Source organism: Antrostomus carolinensis, unplaced genomic scaffold (genome assembly GCF_000700745.2).
Source record: "Antrostomus carolinensis isolate BGI_N321 unplaced genomic scaffold, ASM70074v2 scaffold18994, whole genome shotgun sequence".
Lineage (NCBI taxonomy): Eukaryota > Metazoa > Chordata > Aves > Caprimulgiformes > Caprimulgidae > Antrostomus > Antrostomus carolinensis.
In genome coordinates, this window is record NW_010313018.1 from 1 (window position 1) to 16,929 (window position 16,929).

The 16,929-nt window shown below is 35.1% G+C and overlaps 1 protein-coding gene across 1 annotated transcript; it reads left to right on the forward strand.

The window, feature by feature from the left end:
• Positions 1-387: 387 nt before the first annotated feature.
• On the forward strand, positions 388-16,277 carry FAM204A (family with sequence similarity 204 member A). The gene is made up of 7 exons (XM_010167213.1): positions 388-639; positions 1,562-1,652; positions 2,194-2,227; positions 2,800-2,902; positions 4,664-4,753; positions 15,762-15,868; positions 16,226-16,277. The coding sequence occupies exons 1-7, from the start codon at positions 388-390 to the stop codon at positions 16,275-16,277; spliced, it is 729 nt and encodes a 242-aa protein (XP_010165515.1).
• The last annotated feature ends 652 nt before the right edge of the window (positions 16,278-16,929 follow it).

The following is a 16,929-nucleotide window of genomic DNA, read 5'->3' on the forward strand; positions in this document are numbered from 1 at the left end:
GAGGCAGGAGGCGTTTATTTTAATATCGCTCTTAAGCGGAGAGCAGCTGTAAACAAATGCGAAATGACAACACATTAAAGAACGAGGAGGGGAAAAAAGAGAGCTAATAGACCTTAAAGAACAAGGAAGAAAAAAAGAATGCCAGTAGCTTCAACCTTCACTTCTTTCTGAAACAGTGAGTATTAGAAGCTTTATAACAGTGCTTGTCTAAAACATCTAATGACAGATAATTTGTTCAAGAGAAACTAAAATATTTCTGATGATGTGTTTTGCTGTTTCTGTTTCTTCTGCAGGCTAATTATGTTTTTTGCTTGGAATAGGTAAGCTGATGTAACTCTGTTGTCTTTGCAGTGACTTGAAGTGGCTCGGACTTGCTTAAACTGTAAGATGTGGAGTGGACTGTTGCCTCCAGGACTGAATGAAAGTGATGTTGAGTCAAGTTCTGATGAAGGAGATGAATCACATGGTTCCTTTCCAAAGGAAGATGCCAAAGAAGATACTGAAAGAGATCAGCTTTCGGAATTCCAGGAGAATGCCCCTGAAAATAACACCATCGGTGAACCTGTTGTGATATCAGCGACACATGGAGAAAATGAATCTCAAACATGCCCTTCTGGAGTGCCTTTACATTTGTGGAATGTGGGTATTGTTACAAGTCTCCAGATACCCAGAGCATAGATGCAACATACTCAAAGTTGAATAGCTAATTTTTAAATTAAAATAACTCAATGTTGAATATTCAGTATACAAATCTGAAATGACTTAAAATACGGTCAAAGTGCAGTCACTGTAATGTATTTTAGATGATTTCAAGCAGGGTGAACAGGAATTTAGATAGGAAGTGAGTGTGACTTTTTTTTTCCCTAGTGCAGTGGTGATTGAAAGCACAGCAGGGAGTTGTTCAGATGACTGCACAGTCACATAGAGACTTGTGGTTTTGATAGTGTCTGAGCTTCTTCGTAACTGCTTTCTGCATTAGTAAGGATTTACAGGGAAGTATGTCAGGATGTGTATCTGCAAAGTAGAGGTGTGCCCTTCTGCTTTCTGTGGGGTTAGTTGGAGGCATTCAGACTCCTAGTTGCTTATAATCTCTTGATTTTCCTGTTGCATGGAAAGGCTGAAAAATAAATATAAACAAAGCAATCTGTGTTGTAGTCTTTAGAGTCCACCCATCGATCCGTGTAGCCTGCAGTGCAAGGGCTGTGCTGTCAGTAATACTTGGATTACAAACTACCAGCCAGGCAGTAACAATGCACTGAATAGCTCAGCAGTGCACAACCAGCAGATGTGTATTTAGTGTCCCATCCCATGGGAAAACTTTCAGGTGTGAATAGTCCTGGGATTTGGGGGGAGCTGAAAGTCAGAGGTGTGTTGAAAAATTGAAACCAGTTCCAGTTTAACACCATCAGAGCTGGATGTTCTCAATGCATAAATTTTAGTGTAATGGATATAACAAGGTACTGTGGATAAATGAGATATTGGGACAACATTATGTAATTATTTATTTTTTTAATTAGAAAAAACCCTAAAAATACTGATTTTATTTTTCTTAATCTTGTAGAAATTTGTGGAGCTTCAGAAGAAAAACTGTGAAATGAAAATGCAAGAAATTCAGGGAATCAAAAGCCGAAAAAGAAAGCGCCGCCGAAAAGGTGTTTTATATGTTTACAGAATTAGTATGAAATACATTAGAAGTGGGCTTTGGTGGTTTTGGGGAGGGGGGTTGGTTTTAAGGTTTTTTTTGTTTTATTTCACCAAGAATTGCATGCCTGGGTAGATGTTTTCTAGCTATTATCTAGGATTTTATTTTTCCAGTTGTATACCTCACTTGTAGGACTTGGTTGTAATTTGTTCAAGTAATAAATTTGTTCTCCTTTTTAAAAAGGAGGTAGAGCTTACTGGGTTAATACTGATTTATAATGGCTATGTGTAGGTCAGTCAGTCATTCAATAAAATATACTTTTGTGTATTCTGGTTAAAACTTTTTCATAGATACTGTAGGAGATTATTTGTATGAAAAGTCTTACAGCTGAGGGGTTTAAATCCACTTGATCATTGGGTAAAAATCCGGGTGTGTCAATCTGTCAGAGGAAATGTGACCAATTAGAGTTCTGTTAACTTCATTGGGTGCTGTGGGGTATTACTGTGTAATCTTGTGCTTTGTTTTTTTGTTTGTTTGTTTTTTCTCCCTAGAAAAACAGCAAAAGAATGATGAAGTGACTAAGAGGTATAACCGGGTCAATGTGATTTTCTGAGGTCTGTTTTCAGTATGGGGCAAAACTTGTAATAAGTTTGACCATGTGCATGGCCAAAGCCTAGCTTTGAACATCATGTAAAATATCTGCTGAAGTTGTTCAGTGTCTCTGTCGGGCAGACTGAATTTGTTACCAGTGATTGTTTGATGCAGTTCATTGTTATTAACACAAATGTGTTATTTAATGTAACTTAAAATTGACTTAATGTTATTCCTAGTGATGTTTTGCATGTCACTGCTCCTGTTCAACCCACTCTTCTTCCTCTTCTTTTTCCTCCTTGGCAGTGTTAGCTTAATGGTTGGACTTGAAGATATTAAAGGTCTTTCCCAACCTACATGATTCTATAAGCTTGCTTTCAAGATTGTGGAATTACACTTACAAAGGGGAAGGAATAATTAATTTCATTTTCATTAAAAACTGTGAATGGTTGAGAAGAGCATGTCTGCCAAATGGAAGAATTCCTTTTAGCATTGAAAAGAACATTAAAAGTTGTGGAAAGGGAACTGGCTGTATTAATGACTTTTGTTTTGTTGTTGGTTTTTAGTAGTCAACAGTTGGCAAATGAAGACAAATGGAAAGAACTTACACAATACTTTGGAATCAATGACAGATTTGAATCCCCTGTGCATAGCAAGGCTCCACAAAAGGTGACTGTTGGTACAAAGCAATGGCAGCTTATACTTGGCAGTAAAAGAACTCAGCCTTAGCTGAGATAGGAATAAAACTGAGACTTTTTGAAAGTGAGTAAATGATCAATTCACTCTGAGGAAGGATAATTTTGTGCACATTTTTAATTAATTTCCTTTTACATATCCCATGAATTGCACTTGGATTAAAAGTTTGCTTTCGTTTGTGAAAATACTTTCTTTTGAGACAATCTTCACGCTTATTTCCTGTCTGGTTTTGTTTTCTATTACCATGAGAGACAGAAGACTTCATATGCATTGTTTGACTTTTTTTTTTTCCTTTTGTTTTTTTCAGTCATGCTTTAACTTTAAAATGGATCAAGTAAATCCTTTAGTTGACACCAGTGGCTCTAGGAATTAGAGGGCCAAACCTGCTATACAGTTTTACTGGATTTATAACACATTTTGTTAATAAATATTATTGTGTAACTAGTCATGTTTGAAATAACTGGCACAACATAATGGACAAGTTGAGAAACTCGTTATCTTGTGAGTTTCTCACAGCACTTTTTGTTCTGTAGTTTTTCTAGTAAAGGCCTGATAAGTTCTGTGATATCAAATATTCAGTTAGCCTCTTTTATGATAAATTTTGTATTTTTCATTTGCCTAAAATAAGTTTCTGCATGAAGGTCATGAGGAACTGTTTGCTTCTGTCCAAGTTCTTATTTTTGGTGGGTATTTAGTTGTTACTAAACTGCTCAGGACAGATCTAGAATGAGGCCCAGGGTGTTAAAATGCACATGCTCTCCACCTAAGTTCAAAGATTTTATTGTTAGTGGAATGTATGTCTCATTAATTTTAGAAAGGACAGCTAACAGAGTTGACTGTCACTGCAACTTCCACTTGTGCACTTTTTTCCAACTTCCACCTGAATAATTCAAGTGGAGTATTTGCAGATCACTGTTTCTCAATAATTGTTTGCTTTTTTGCTTTCTTTTTTTAAAAGTATATGCTAATGAAACTGTCATATGTGTTTTCTTTAGCATCACTAATATTTACAACCAGTGAGGCTGTAAATTGTGTTAGCATGAGTGAGTTTTTTTGTGAGGTTTTGAAGTCAGTGCCTACTGCTCTGCTACCTTTCTATATTCCTTCAGAAGTTTCCAACTATAATTTCCACTAAATATTTACTTTTCATTGTTACATTATTTGTAAAGGTTGTCGCTAAACAAATGGTTATTTTCTCATTTTCAGAGGTTAAATTCTGAAGCTTTTTTCATTGTTTTCCATAGGTCTGCTAGAATTTTTAATTTATTAGCACAGTGAAGTGGCACTGTGCCAGAACTCAGTTTTTGGATAAAGATAAGATCTTAGAACTGTAACGATACAGTGGTAATTGCTATTCTTCATGTTACCTGACAAATATATTTCACATTTTGTTTAGAAAGCTCCAGGGATGGAAGAGATAAGCCAGATCTTCAGATGAAATTTTATTGTGACAGGCATAAACTAGTCCGTGTAATTTTTTTAACCTACAGTATTATCCTGCACGTATGGTGGAACTAATGCAATGATTTGTGCTCAGGCAGCCTTTCAGTGAATTCTTAATTATACTGTCCATTACAATCCATAGACAAAGTGATTTGTGTTACACAGAAATTACAGGTTTATGCAGTGTCTTAAAATGAAGAATTTTATGAAATAAATATTTTTAGAAACGAGAATGCTCTCTTTAAACATGTTATTTATTTGTTCTAAAGATATATACTTTTCTCTTTCTAGTCTGGCCTTGAACTTAGCATAGAGAAGTCTGTGGCTGAAGGTGATGTTGATAAGGCTGAGGAGCTGAGTGATAGATTAGCCATTCGTGAGGTAAGTGGGCTGTTAACAAAAGCTCTGAGGAAACATTTAGTTTTGTCCATCTGCACGAAAAGTGTCATAACTAAAACAGCACTGAAGATTGTTCAGGGCACCTTTCCTATTTCCAGAGCAGGTTTCTGTCAGTGATCAGAGGATTTTGCTGCTGATCTAGTAATGCTTGAACAGTTGCAGCTGTATATAAGAATTGAAAATACAACAATGAACGATCCCAAGTAACCTTGCTTTAAAGCCTCATGCCAACTCCATGAGTCAGAGGAGTCAGTAACTAGTCATCTCTATTAAACTTGTGATTTTTCTGCGTGTCACAAGCCAAGAAAACAGGTATAGGATGTTCCCTTCCTGTTGGTTCCCTGTGCCTCAGATTTTTCTTTGCCTTCCATCCCCAAAAAGCTTGTGAAGTCTGAAGACAGGTGGAGATTTAGCAAACTTAGAGCAAGACAGGCCCAAATAAGGACAGATATACCCAAACTTGTGTACTTGTGCTTTTTTTCCTGTGTATTTGTGTGATCAGGAGTTGATGGCTGGAAGAATTCTGAAGAAGAATGGGAGTAGATGCATGTCAAACATATTACTAGAGTCTTAGAATGATGTTTATAGAATGAATGGATTTCTTTTTCTTCTCATCATCAATTTTTATTATATAAATGCATATCTAAAAAAAAAAAAATCCAGGTGAGAGAAACTCCATTTTTTCAAGATGTCTTGTTAGTTGATGTATTTGAGTAATTTTATGAATGCTATGCTGCTCTTTGCTACAAAAATTGGACCCTTTAAATTTGTATTTACTGCTGAATGTATATTTAAACTGATGAGGAATATGTCAGATACCTCTGGTAATTGCAGTTTCATATAAGAAATAGTTAAATTGGTGCATGTCTGGTAGGTGGTAGCAGCTGAAGGATGTAATTGAAATCCATGAAGGCTGTTGTGCCCACTGCTATTTGTGTGCAGGGGAGAAAATGCAAAGGAAGAAAACTAGGATAAAAAGATAGTTGGAATAGTTTTGAAGCTAGGTAAGATAAAATAACTAAATAAGTACTATTTAAGGTGAGTGGAGATGCTGTAATTTTTAAGTAATCTGATTTATGTAATTTAAACTATAAATATTCTAGATTTATATAACTCACTTCTAATGTAATTTTTGTTTTCATTCCTCTATCTTGCATATTCTTCCATCTTCACAGAGATAATGGGAATTTTCTGTCCAATGTATATACTAGCAAAATTCAAAGGTATTAAAAGGAATTAAGAAAGGAAAGACAGATTCCAAGTACTTCTAATTCTCATACAAATATTTAAAATGTTTCCTAAGTACGAGGTTTCAAGCTAAGCTTTAATGTAGGATTGCAGATTTCAATCTGTTTAATACAATATAATATGGTATTGTGATGGCTTTAAAAACAAATGGCTTTTGGAATGGGAAATACAGTTCTTCAGGTTCTCTAAGGTTAGGTAAACTGTTTACCAAGGTTGGGTAAAACTAACTGTTCCTCAGTGCATGTTCTCACAGTCATTAAACTCCTACATTTAGTCACTCAAGGCAGTTTCCAGTGATTAGACTCTTATCTGCCTTTCTATCAGTGATCACAAAACTTCAATCTGCAAAGAGAAAAGCTATTGACAGCGATAGGAATGTGTCCTAATGTGCCCTAACAACTGACCAGCTTCTCACTGTGATGTTGGTGTATTCACTTTCATGTGTACAACATGAAAAACACTTGCAGTTCTCCTTCACAAATGTCATTATCCCATCTCCTCTAAAGCAGTTAGAGTATCATAATCAATAAAACATGCTGAGGTTCTAGTGCAAATTGTTTGTAAAAACAAATTAATGTAAGAAGTTTTAAGGTTTTGTAATATTTATGATAAACTGTTATCTGATTTTGGTAGCCATGGGATTGCACAACATCTAGCATATCCCAGGTGCTACAGCAATGTATTATTATTTGTGGAACATTAGCTCCAAATTGTTGACTTTCAAATATTAGCATGTTGTAATTCTGAAAACAAAATGCTTGAAACATTATTAGTATTCACAGCCTTGACTTCGTTTTGGTTAAGTGGGTTTATCTGAATAAATAGTATGTTGAAAGAAGAGAAACTCAAATGACTGGCTTGATCTCATGAGGAGTTCTGTCGAGGCAGAACCCAAGTGAATTCACTAGAGTTCTCTCCTGTTTTGAAGATGTGCTACATAACCCACTGCAAGATTAATTTTTCTTTGTGATTTTTAAGAAGACGTATTTTTTTTAGTGGATCTTTTAACTTTTTGTTCTAAGGAAATCATTCTAACAGTCACTAATTCTGATTCACCGAAGAGCTATAGAAAAGGGTGATTACGGAAGAGGTTGATTCAAAAATCATTGTTTTGTGTATAAGTGCAGTTAATAAAATATTGCTTTCTTATCATATGGTACTGATTCTATTGCTACTTGCCTTCTCTTTGCAATTTAAAGAAATGTCCCTTCTTAAACTCATTTTACATTTCTTGGAATTGAGTTAATTTTTAAAGTATGTGGCTATTTGCATCCCTCTAACTTCCAAATGCAACACAACACTGTGAGGAAGTCGGGTATGGAACTATACAATGACTGTATTGAAGTGCACCACTTCTGACATCTAGAGAAATAAGGGGAGGAATTATTGTTCTTCTATCTGAACTTCATCTTTTTCTGTATAGTTTTCATTTTTCTTCAGCAGTGTTGCAGGGTTGGGGGCAGGGAGTGTATGAGAAACAGCTGCCTCCTCTTTGGGGTACAGCCCCCCTTGCAGCCATGTGAAAAATGTTCAGTGGGTAGGTGTTCTTTTTGAAATCAGGTGTATGGGGTTTTAATCGGCACCATTTTCTTTTGCAAGAAGCAGTGACTGGAACCTGCTGATAAAGCTTTTGCTTTGAGGCACAGATCCCAGAGTTCTTAAAGCCGTTTCCTGCCTTAATAAGTGAAACTAATTTTTGATGTATAACATTTATAAGCCTGTGAAACTGATAGGGCAGCTTCAGTATTTAGAAAAATGAAGCCAAAAATAAACAGATGATGAGAGTAGACAGTAAAAACATCTCCTAAAAAGCAAAGAAATGCCAGAATGATGCTGTCAATATGCTGTCATCATGATACAGTGAGAAAAGGTTTTTTAAAAATCAGATTCCTTTAAAATCAGTGATGATTTAGGCAATATGCATAATCTAGCAGCTGTGAGTGGATCACTGAAATGTATATGCTAAAAGCCTAAATGATACTGCTTCAAGGTTTTGGGTCTTTTGGTTTCCATGTGGTACTTGTTGCAGGTTCTTAAAGGGAAATGTTACTGTACTGCTGTAAATGAGGCTTTGGGCAATATAGTTGTTGCTTTCTTCTGCGTTGACAGTTGTACACAAATGCTGATTTTAACCCAAAACTTCTTAATTTAGTAGCATTCAAGGTTTTAGATTGAGAACTTGGATATCTTATTCATGAGTCTGTGTATTTACTAGTGACTGCATGTGTGGATTCATATGTAGCTTTTCAGACTAACTAAAAATGTGTTACTCATTTTTTTTTTTTTTATATTGGTAGTTGCATTGTACTTATGTGATGATGATGATGATAGTCAGTCTAATCTCTTGGCAAACCTCACTGCAAAGTATTACCCCTTGTATCCTGTTGTCATCCTCCCTTGTGGACTAGAAAAGTGATTGCAGTTAGTTTGGGAGTTACCAGGGTAACAGATCTCTGACTGTAGCATCCTTGGCCATCCCCACAGCATGGTTTCTTATGGGGTGCTCTGCTTCACTAAGGGTTCTAGAGATCCTATAATTCTTGATTGCATTATTTTATATATGACTGAAATCCTTCCTGAAGGAATGTGGGCATGTCTGCATTATGTTGTACAGAGTAATTTAGGCCGTGAGTAACTGCTGCTTCAGCTAGGCTGCTTCTAGAACCCAGAACACCAAGATGCTCAAGCCCAACCAGTCTGGCTTGAGCATCTTGGTGCTGTGCTGCAGTTACAGGATACAAGGTCAGCACTCCTTTTATACATTTGTGTTGAGAGTCAGCATAACACAGATGGGTCATACTGCTTAATCTTCATTCACTCTTGGTTTTTAGACACACTGTTAGGCTGAATTATTTCTGGAATGCCTACAACATAAGTACTATTAGTATTAAATAACTAGCAATTCATTGCAGTGTGCTGGTATAATGTGCACAGTTAAGGTTTATTATTGTAATCCAGCTGCTCTCTTTGTTATAACATTCCAAGGGCTTTCAGCATTGGCAGAGTCCTTCATGTTTTGAAGTTCTACTTTTCAAATGTAGAATGGCATAACTAAAGCTATTGTTCGAACGTTGCATTTAATGCCAATTGTTTAACTTGGGACATGCTAATAGAACTCTTATTATATTAATGTAGGACTTACCCAAAAAATTCTGAACCTTTTAGAATAGAAGTTGTCGAGAGAATGAAGTTTATGTGGGCACTTAGCTGGGCTGAAGTAAAATTGTTTTCTTGGTGATGCTGTAGGGTAGAGCAGTTGAGATTTAATGGTAGCAGGTACTTGGATACGTAACTGGGAAAAGATGCTTGGAATTACATCAACTTTTCCAATGCTTTCAAAAAACCTTTTTGGAATAATATCTTGAAATGTACTTTAATTGTTCCTACTGTGTTTGTGAGAATCTGCCTAGGTCTTGGAGAATAAATGTTGATAAATTGGAGCACTGTGAGTATGTGTAGTTGGAGGTGTTTATCCCTTTGAGTGAGGATGGTATGGTGAGATACCTGGTTATTTCACTTTGCTGTAAATTGGTTTGTTTGGAGTTATACTTGTAAAAGTTCTCTTCCTAATTAAACCAAATAATTTCAAAAGATTCTGCCCCCCAGCCCTAATATATAAGCCTGAAAATATTTACCAAGCTTTTTTCCCCCTAGAGAAAGAATTTTTCATAGAGCTTTTGTACTCAAATCATTTTGTGGTGTCTCAAGAAGCAGAATGCCGATTTCTTATGGCTCTGATATTCTGAGAACTAATCTGGCTAAACCCCAAACTTTGCATTTGCTTGTGGTTTTTGTGTTAAGTGCCTGGTAGGTAGGTGCCACGTTGTCTAAGAGAACATTAGCCTGAGGACTGTAACTTGAACATGATAAAATAGTCTTGACCATATTTGACTTACCTGTCAAAAGGAACTTCTAAAATATTTTATAAATCAGTGTACTAAATTACTGGGGTAGTTGTCAGTCTCTAAATAGCACAGGCTTTTTGACACCACCGTTCCTAAGTGCTTAGCTTAGTGGTTTCTGGCATTTTGGTGAAACATTTTTAAGAAGCTGCAGTTTATAGTGAAGCTGTGATATTGTAATCAAGCTTAAATGAAAGATCTACATCATAATAGACAAAATTAATTGGCTTTTCACTGGGATGTCATTCTCGTGTTACAGCAAGATCAGTCCTGCTGTGGTCTTCAAAATTTGTTGCATCAGCTTTGACTGTTTTCTAATGACCGAATTAGTATCTGTTGTCTTGTAAGTTAAGTTCTAGTCAAGTAATTCAGAATGGGAAGTACGTACATGGGCAAGGTTTTATGTCATAACCAGTGAGAACGATGCTGGAAGCTGTTTTCCATTTGGAATTCTGGGTAGGATATGATTGATCAAGAGGTCACACACACTTTGCTGTTTCAGATGGACAGGTTATAATGCTTGATGCTCTTCTGTTGGTAAAACAGAGTTTAATTTTTGAACTTTGTGCAGTATTCACAATTTTAGGTACCTGAAGAGATTGATGCCATTTTATATGGAAAGTAACCAAGCACCAATTAACTTGGAAGCCTTGCCCATTGAAGGATCTAGGGAGTGGGGGGAAAAAAGAGTTTATTTTTTAGCTCTGAAGGATTTTCTTTCTAACACATAGCAGAGGTGCTTCCAAATATCTCTCTTCATTGAGGTTGTTTTCTTTTAACCTTTGGAACATGGCAGGGTTATCACCTAGAATTACGTTCTTATGCTCCCTTAATTATGTATATCTTTTCCTTAACAAACCTTAAAAAAAGATTTCAGATGTTACAAGTCTAATTAAAGAGACAGACAAAGCACAGTTTATACTGTAGATTTTTTCTGCAGTTCAATTAATCAGCATGTTTTCTCTTTTAATTAAAACCATTTTAGTAAATTAAAGCCCACAGCAAAACACATATATAATTTGTTTGTAATTAGCTCTTAATTGGTGGTAGTTGAAGCTTAGCACCCTTGGTTTCTTTCTTCATGATTGCCATTTTATTAGCAGCCAGTCATTAATTAATCTTTTTTTCTAATTAGCTTATAAAACTGTTGATGGCACATTATTGTAAATGTGATTTTAAGTTCAAAGCTTGTTAATAAGCTTTCTTACTTAGAAGAACAGAGATAAAGAAATTGCTGAAAACAGTACTACAGTTCTTTTTTTAAAACTGCCTTTCTTATGAGGGGGCTGTGTAAAGCATCTAACAGCTTATAGTTAATTTTTTAATGCTGTGTTTTCTCATGAATGGAAGAAGTTACTTACATTTAAATGTTTAAATCTAGCAAAGAGCTTAATATTAGAACAGTTTTCTGTCCTTGCTCCATTACTATGTCATCCAAATATAATTTGATGTTGTAATACACAGCATAAAAATACAACAAAGGTATTACAAAGTATTTTACAGTGGAAGTTGAGCACATCATTGAAAGGGGACAATTTTCACTGCAAAATCCACTCTGTATTCTTGTTTGCTTTATATATTTTATATACGTCAGCAATGGATAACATTCCATAACATAAAAGGAGAAAATCATTGCTAAAGGCAAGCCTGAAATAACTAGATTCATATTTGATGAGAAACTGTAACAGTGTATTAAAAGGCTGCTTGGTTTCTCCTGTATGATCGTAGGATATTTCAAGACCTGTTTGAATATAGATGTTTTGTTAGAGCTTCTGTGGGTTTAGCATTTCATATATCAGACCTAAATATTTCCAGAGCAGTTCTTGAATATGTTGTCTCATTAATTCTCTTATTTGGTGTTGCATTGTGACATTGCACAGTGCTGTCTTAATGAAAAGTGTTTGCTTTATTGTATTTTATGTTAAATGTGTTGGTTTTCAAGGAAGTTTTCTGGAAGTTACAGTAGGTTCTGTTGCAACTTCATAAAAATGTTTACTCTTCTGCCTGAACTCTACATACTATTTCAACTTCAGCCATTTCTTTGCTTGTTTTAGAAGTGTTTTATGATGCTGTGCAAGAAACACTAGAAAGGGATAGCTGACAAGGAAAAAATTAAAAATTGGATAAAAAGTAAATGAATAATGTCATATTACTAAAAAGATGAGAGGCTAATTTGTACCGACTTTTTGCTAATTTTGTTCAAGCCTCAAAATGAGGAGCTGTCACCCGTTCTGTGTAGCACTGATGACAGTGCCAATGATCCATGAAATAAGCTGCCGCTGGCTTTGTTCTGATAAGAATGAACAAATCTGCACAATGTACGGCTCCCAGAATCTCATTTTCATACTTGCATGCAGGCTAAAAGAAATAAGCTGTTTGCAGGCTTGATTAATCAGACATTTGAGGGTTTTTTGTCTCTTTGATCTCTTTCGTCTCCTAGGTAACTTGCTTGACATTAATGTTGAGCTTGAGTAAAGACAATCAGGAATTGTAGACCAAACTGATATAAAAATTAAAGACCTTAACACTTTAAGTACTCCAGTAATGGTTCCGCTTTACTTCAGAAAACATCTGTTTTCATTTAATTAAAGAACAAAAGAGAATGGCATAAATATTTTTTTTTCATAGAGACCTGTTATTCCATAAAAAAGTTAAAGTATGATAATTGGTATTTTTAAATAAATGCCTTGAAACCGTTCAAAAAGAAGCAAAGCTTCAGAAATCTGTTACAAGGTAACAATTTCAGATGAGCAGAAAATTTATGAGAAACAACGGATAAGGAATTTTCATTTATGCCACGTTAAACATCTAGAGTAAGATTTTTTTTTTACATTATTATTGGTCAACTTCAAATTGGAAAGGTCTTAGCCTTGTAGAAACTAAGTTGTTTTTAAAGTTTGTCTTAAAATATATATATATATAGCGTTACAAGGATGAACCATTATATCAGCTTTACTACCCAATGTGATTTACACACTTTAAACCTGTAAAATTGAAAGGAATTTAAAAAAAAAAAATGTCGCAGTGCGTTTGCTTGAGGTTATGCAGACGCTTTTACAAATCTTCCAAGTGGCTGTAAAGATGAATGCCTCAAGGGTCTAGCCAGGGCCCTGCTTTTCCAACCAGCTAAAGCCCTTATCTTAAATCCAAGCAAAGTACCATTAATCTTTTTGAAAGACCTTTTATGGCTTTTAATATATCCCAAATTAGAACATTTTACACCCTTGGTTCCTGAAATATGGTGATAAAAAGCCTTTAGAGCTTAATTTTCCTTACTGCGTGCTCTGACCAATTTGCAGTTCTTTGTGATAATGTTTAGACACCTTAATTAAAATGCAGCAAAATATTGGATGTTCTATATGGAAAATGCTGATACTTTGACTACACAAGAAATTGTTGTATATATTTTTATTCATGCTTTCTTACTTCTTTTAAGATTGTATTTTATTGAGTTATCTGATGACCTGAAATGTTTTTTTTAAATGCAAAACCCATTGACCAAGGTTTTATGGATTTCTTCAGGAAGGGGGGGAGTGAAGATGTATGTCTGGGTGTGGGTGGGAGCAGAAGACACTTAATCTGACTAAAATGTTTGTGTGTTTATATGCAACATTTGTTTTCATGTCTTGGAAAATTTGACTCTATGCAGCCCAAAAATGATAACATTAGTGCTGTAAAATGTTTCTCCTTTCTCTTCCACATGCACTACAGAGGGTATTATAATCCCATTTTTCCTGTACTTTCAAAGATGGAAGAACTCATTCTGTCTTCCAAGAAATACAGTTGAAAAGATTTTTCTGCAGCATTTATGTAGACCTCACTTGTGTATATTTGCATAAGTGTTCAGTAGGCCACTAGAACATATTTTAAGGAGATGCTGTTATTCATCACATAGTAAGAATTAATTTTCAAGTATGTTAGGGGGTAAAATACAGTACAAAAATTAAGGCGTGGTTCTGCTGATTGACTGACTTCAGCCATCAAATTGCTCTATTTTTTTAGCTAATAAATAGTCCAGTGTCAATTAACATGTAAATATTTTTTCAATACTTTAGGTGAGTTTTCTAAAGCATTTTTATACTGCAAGTGTGTTAATAACTTCCCTTAAATATGAAGTGACAATGCAAATAAGAGAATGCTGTGTTCTAGTCTGTGACTTGAGATTTGGCAGTTCAGATGTTGGCATGGAGTTACTGATTATATAAAAAGTTGATGCTCAGGGGAAAAATGATGTAGCTAATAATATAAAAGTTTTGAAATGTTTGGTCACATGAATTATTTTGTGCATCAGTGTGATTCCACAGGCACATATTTATGACTTTATAGGTGCAAATAGTAAATTAAAAGCTTGTTTAGCATTATTTATTTTACACATATTCCTTTTAAAATATTATGCTTACCTCTTAACTGTTTGTATTGCCAGTGCTTAGAACCTTAAAGCAGGAGCTGATGATGTGCTTATTGTCTGCATCATGTAGACTCTCAGTCTTCTGCAGGGAGGCTGCTTTCTTGATTCTTGAACCCTGAAAAGACAGTAAGGTAGAGCAGCTTGTAGTGATGTTGTTTTGTTTTGCTTTGTTAGCAAAAACATGGTCATGGTGTCAACCAACCTACGTGGTAGGTGTTTAATGGGAGAGTTGTAGAAGATGTCAGTGCATCTACACCTGAAGATGTATTCTTGAGTTCTCTCTCATCTTATCTGGATAAAACATCTCTTGGAGTAAATAAGAGTTACCTGTGTAGATTATTGAAGTATATTACCATTAATAATGGAATTTAAACCAAAGTGTTAAGGAATGTTCTTTTACTTGGGTCTCCCATGCCTTTCTTCTTTTATAGTCGCATGACATTTGGGGAAATTTAGCATATCCAGTCAGAAACATGTTGGCTAACTTCAGTAGGTTTTGGAGTGGATAGGAAGAAAAACTGTTTATCCGCATCACAGTTTGTAGCTGTTTGTTTTGGCTGAATGAATTGCTTGTTTGTCTTGGAGAAAAGCAGTAACTTTTGAGACCAAATTCTTCTGTAATTCATCATTTAGTTGCAAATATGTCAAGTGATGATGTACAAAATGTAACTGCAATTAACAAGTTATGAGTGCTGATTAAGGAAAATAATCTAGTCATAGTTCACAGTACCTTCTTCCATCTTTTTTGCTTTGTTCTTTTTCCCCACCTTGACGTTCACTAAAGTTAATTCTCACAGTGTGACTAACTTTAGGAAAGTAAAGTAGTTTTCACCTACAGCCTACTATGACCTTATTTGAAAAGCATGCATATTATCACACTTATAATCTGAAAGCTGTTAATGTGTAGACTAAATGCCAGATGGACTCTAAGGACACTGCTTCATTTATTTTCTGGATAGACTGATTAAAACTGGTACTACTGGAAAATGTGTGGTAGTAGCAGTTCTTCCTGTATAAAACTTTTTGGGTAGTTTTTGTATTAGTAAGATCTGATATTATTGTGTTAGCACAGTTGAGGTCACAGACTGGTCTTAATAATGGAGACTGTGTGTGTGTATCTGTCTACATTTTTATTTAAAACAAACAAACAAACAAAAGCATCTAGTGGGCTATTGCCCTTTTTTTTTATTCTTGAAAATGAAGGATTTGGTGAAAAGGATTGCTTGCCCCAGGATCCCAGTCCTTTGTGTTTCTTTTGAGGCATTCTTGCTTGTCTGATCTAATAGTAGAGCATCAGCCTAATATTTGAAAGACATTTTAATATCTATTGAATTTTGAGAAACAGTATCAGACCAAGTAATTTGTAAGGCTTAAATTTCATATGAGCTATTTGCATCTATTCAGTTTTCCTTTGTTCCTGTTTATGTCTTAGCTTGGTGTGAAAATTGCCAAAGCTGCTGCTTGCCGCAACTTTGTAAAAGCCAAGCAAGAAGCAGAGGCTGCCCAAGAAGCTCGAAAGAAAAAGAAGCTTGCTTGGGGGTAAGTCATTTGAGTATGGAATTAAACATTTGTGGTTTTATTGGCACTAAGTGTATACAATACAATCTCAGTTAAATGTTTTCTTAGTTGAAATAGGCTTGTGCTAATCTTATTTGTCTTGTTTAACCTTGTTGGGTTTGAGGGGTTTTTTTGTGGGTTTTTTTAGCAATGTATCAGACTTAAGTACAGAGGCTTTATGATAATTAATATATTGGTTATATGGCTACATTTGCCTTAGTGTCTTTATTGCAGTAATAAAATGAAGCTTTAATTTTTGTTGTTACTAAGAATAGATGGTTGAATACCTGAAACGTACATGCTCATGATTCCCAACATGGTTTTTGTGCTTTATTTCAGATTTGAAGCCAAGAAAAGATGGGAAACAAAAAGCAACATGGGATACATGTAATCCATCTTGTTTTCCTCAGGAGTTAAATACCCATTTTTACTTGAAGAATCTTTGTGGGCAACTTAAGAACACACACACAAAAAAACCCCAAACCAAAACCTAGCACATCAAATTCCTTGTGTTTCTTTTAATGCTTTTAGACTGTTTTGGCTCTCTCTTATAATGTAGCAAAAATACTATCTAAACATCAGTAATATGTTAATTATAGTATTTTTTTTCCAAAGCATGAAAATCTAAGATAATGCATTGTAGAATGGGTTTGGAGTTTGATAGAGAACTCTCTAAAGTTGGAATAAAATACTTGGTCCAAATGTGTTTTGTGCTGCACTGGAGTTACAATGCATGGGTACAAGGAGAGGGATAAGTTTCCCTGCTAAGGTTGTACAGACCTAATGCAGTAAATACTACTTTTCTGATTGTTTGAAAGTTGTGGGTGGGGCATTAAATAAAGAAAAGCAAAACCACCTTACCTGTTTTAAAAATATTATTATTTATGCATTTGTGGGCTTAGTAAATGTAAACAGAAAAAAAAAATGGGCTGAAAAAAGTCCATCGTCCGCCTCCTGGGAGGATCTGGTACTATTTGTCATGTCCTGCTGTCATATTTTTTTAGAGTATTTCACATTCCCATTTTTCTTTCCTTCCCAGGAAC

What these genes read in the sequence shown, in the direction of transcription:
- FAM204A (XM_010167213.1), top strand. Translation starts at nt 388, where the DNA reads ATGTGGAGTGGACTGTTGCCTCCAGGACTGAATGAAAGTGATGTTGAG. An exon ending in TGCCTTTACATTTGTGGAAT is followed by an intron (nt 640 to 1,561) that starts GTGGGTATTGTT and finishes TTAATCTTGTAG; the next exon opens with AAATTTGTGGAGCTTCAGAA. An exon ending in AAGAAAGCGCCGCCGAAAAG is followed by an intron (nt 1,653 to 2,193) that starts GTGTTTTATATG and finishes TTTTCTCCCTAG; the next exon opens with AAAAACAGCAAAAGAATGAT.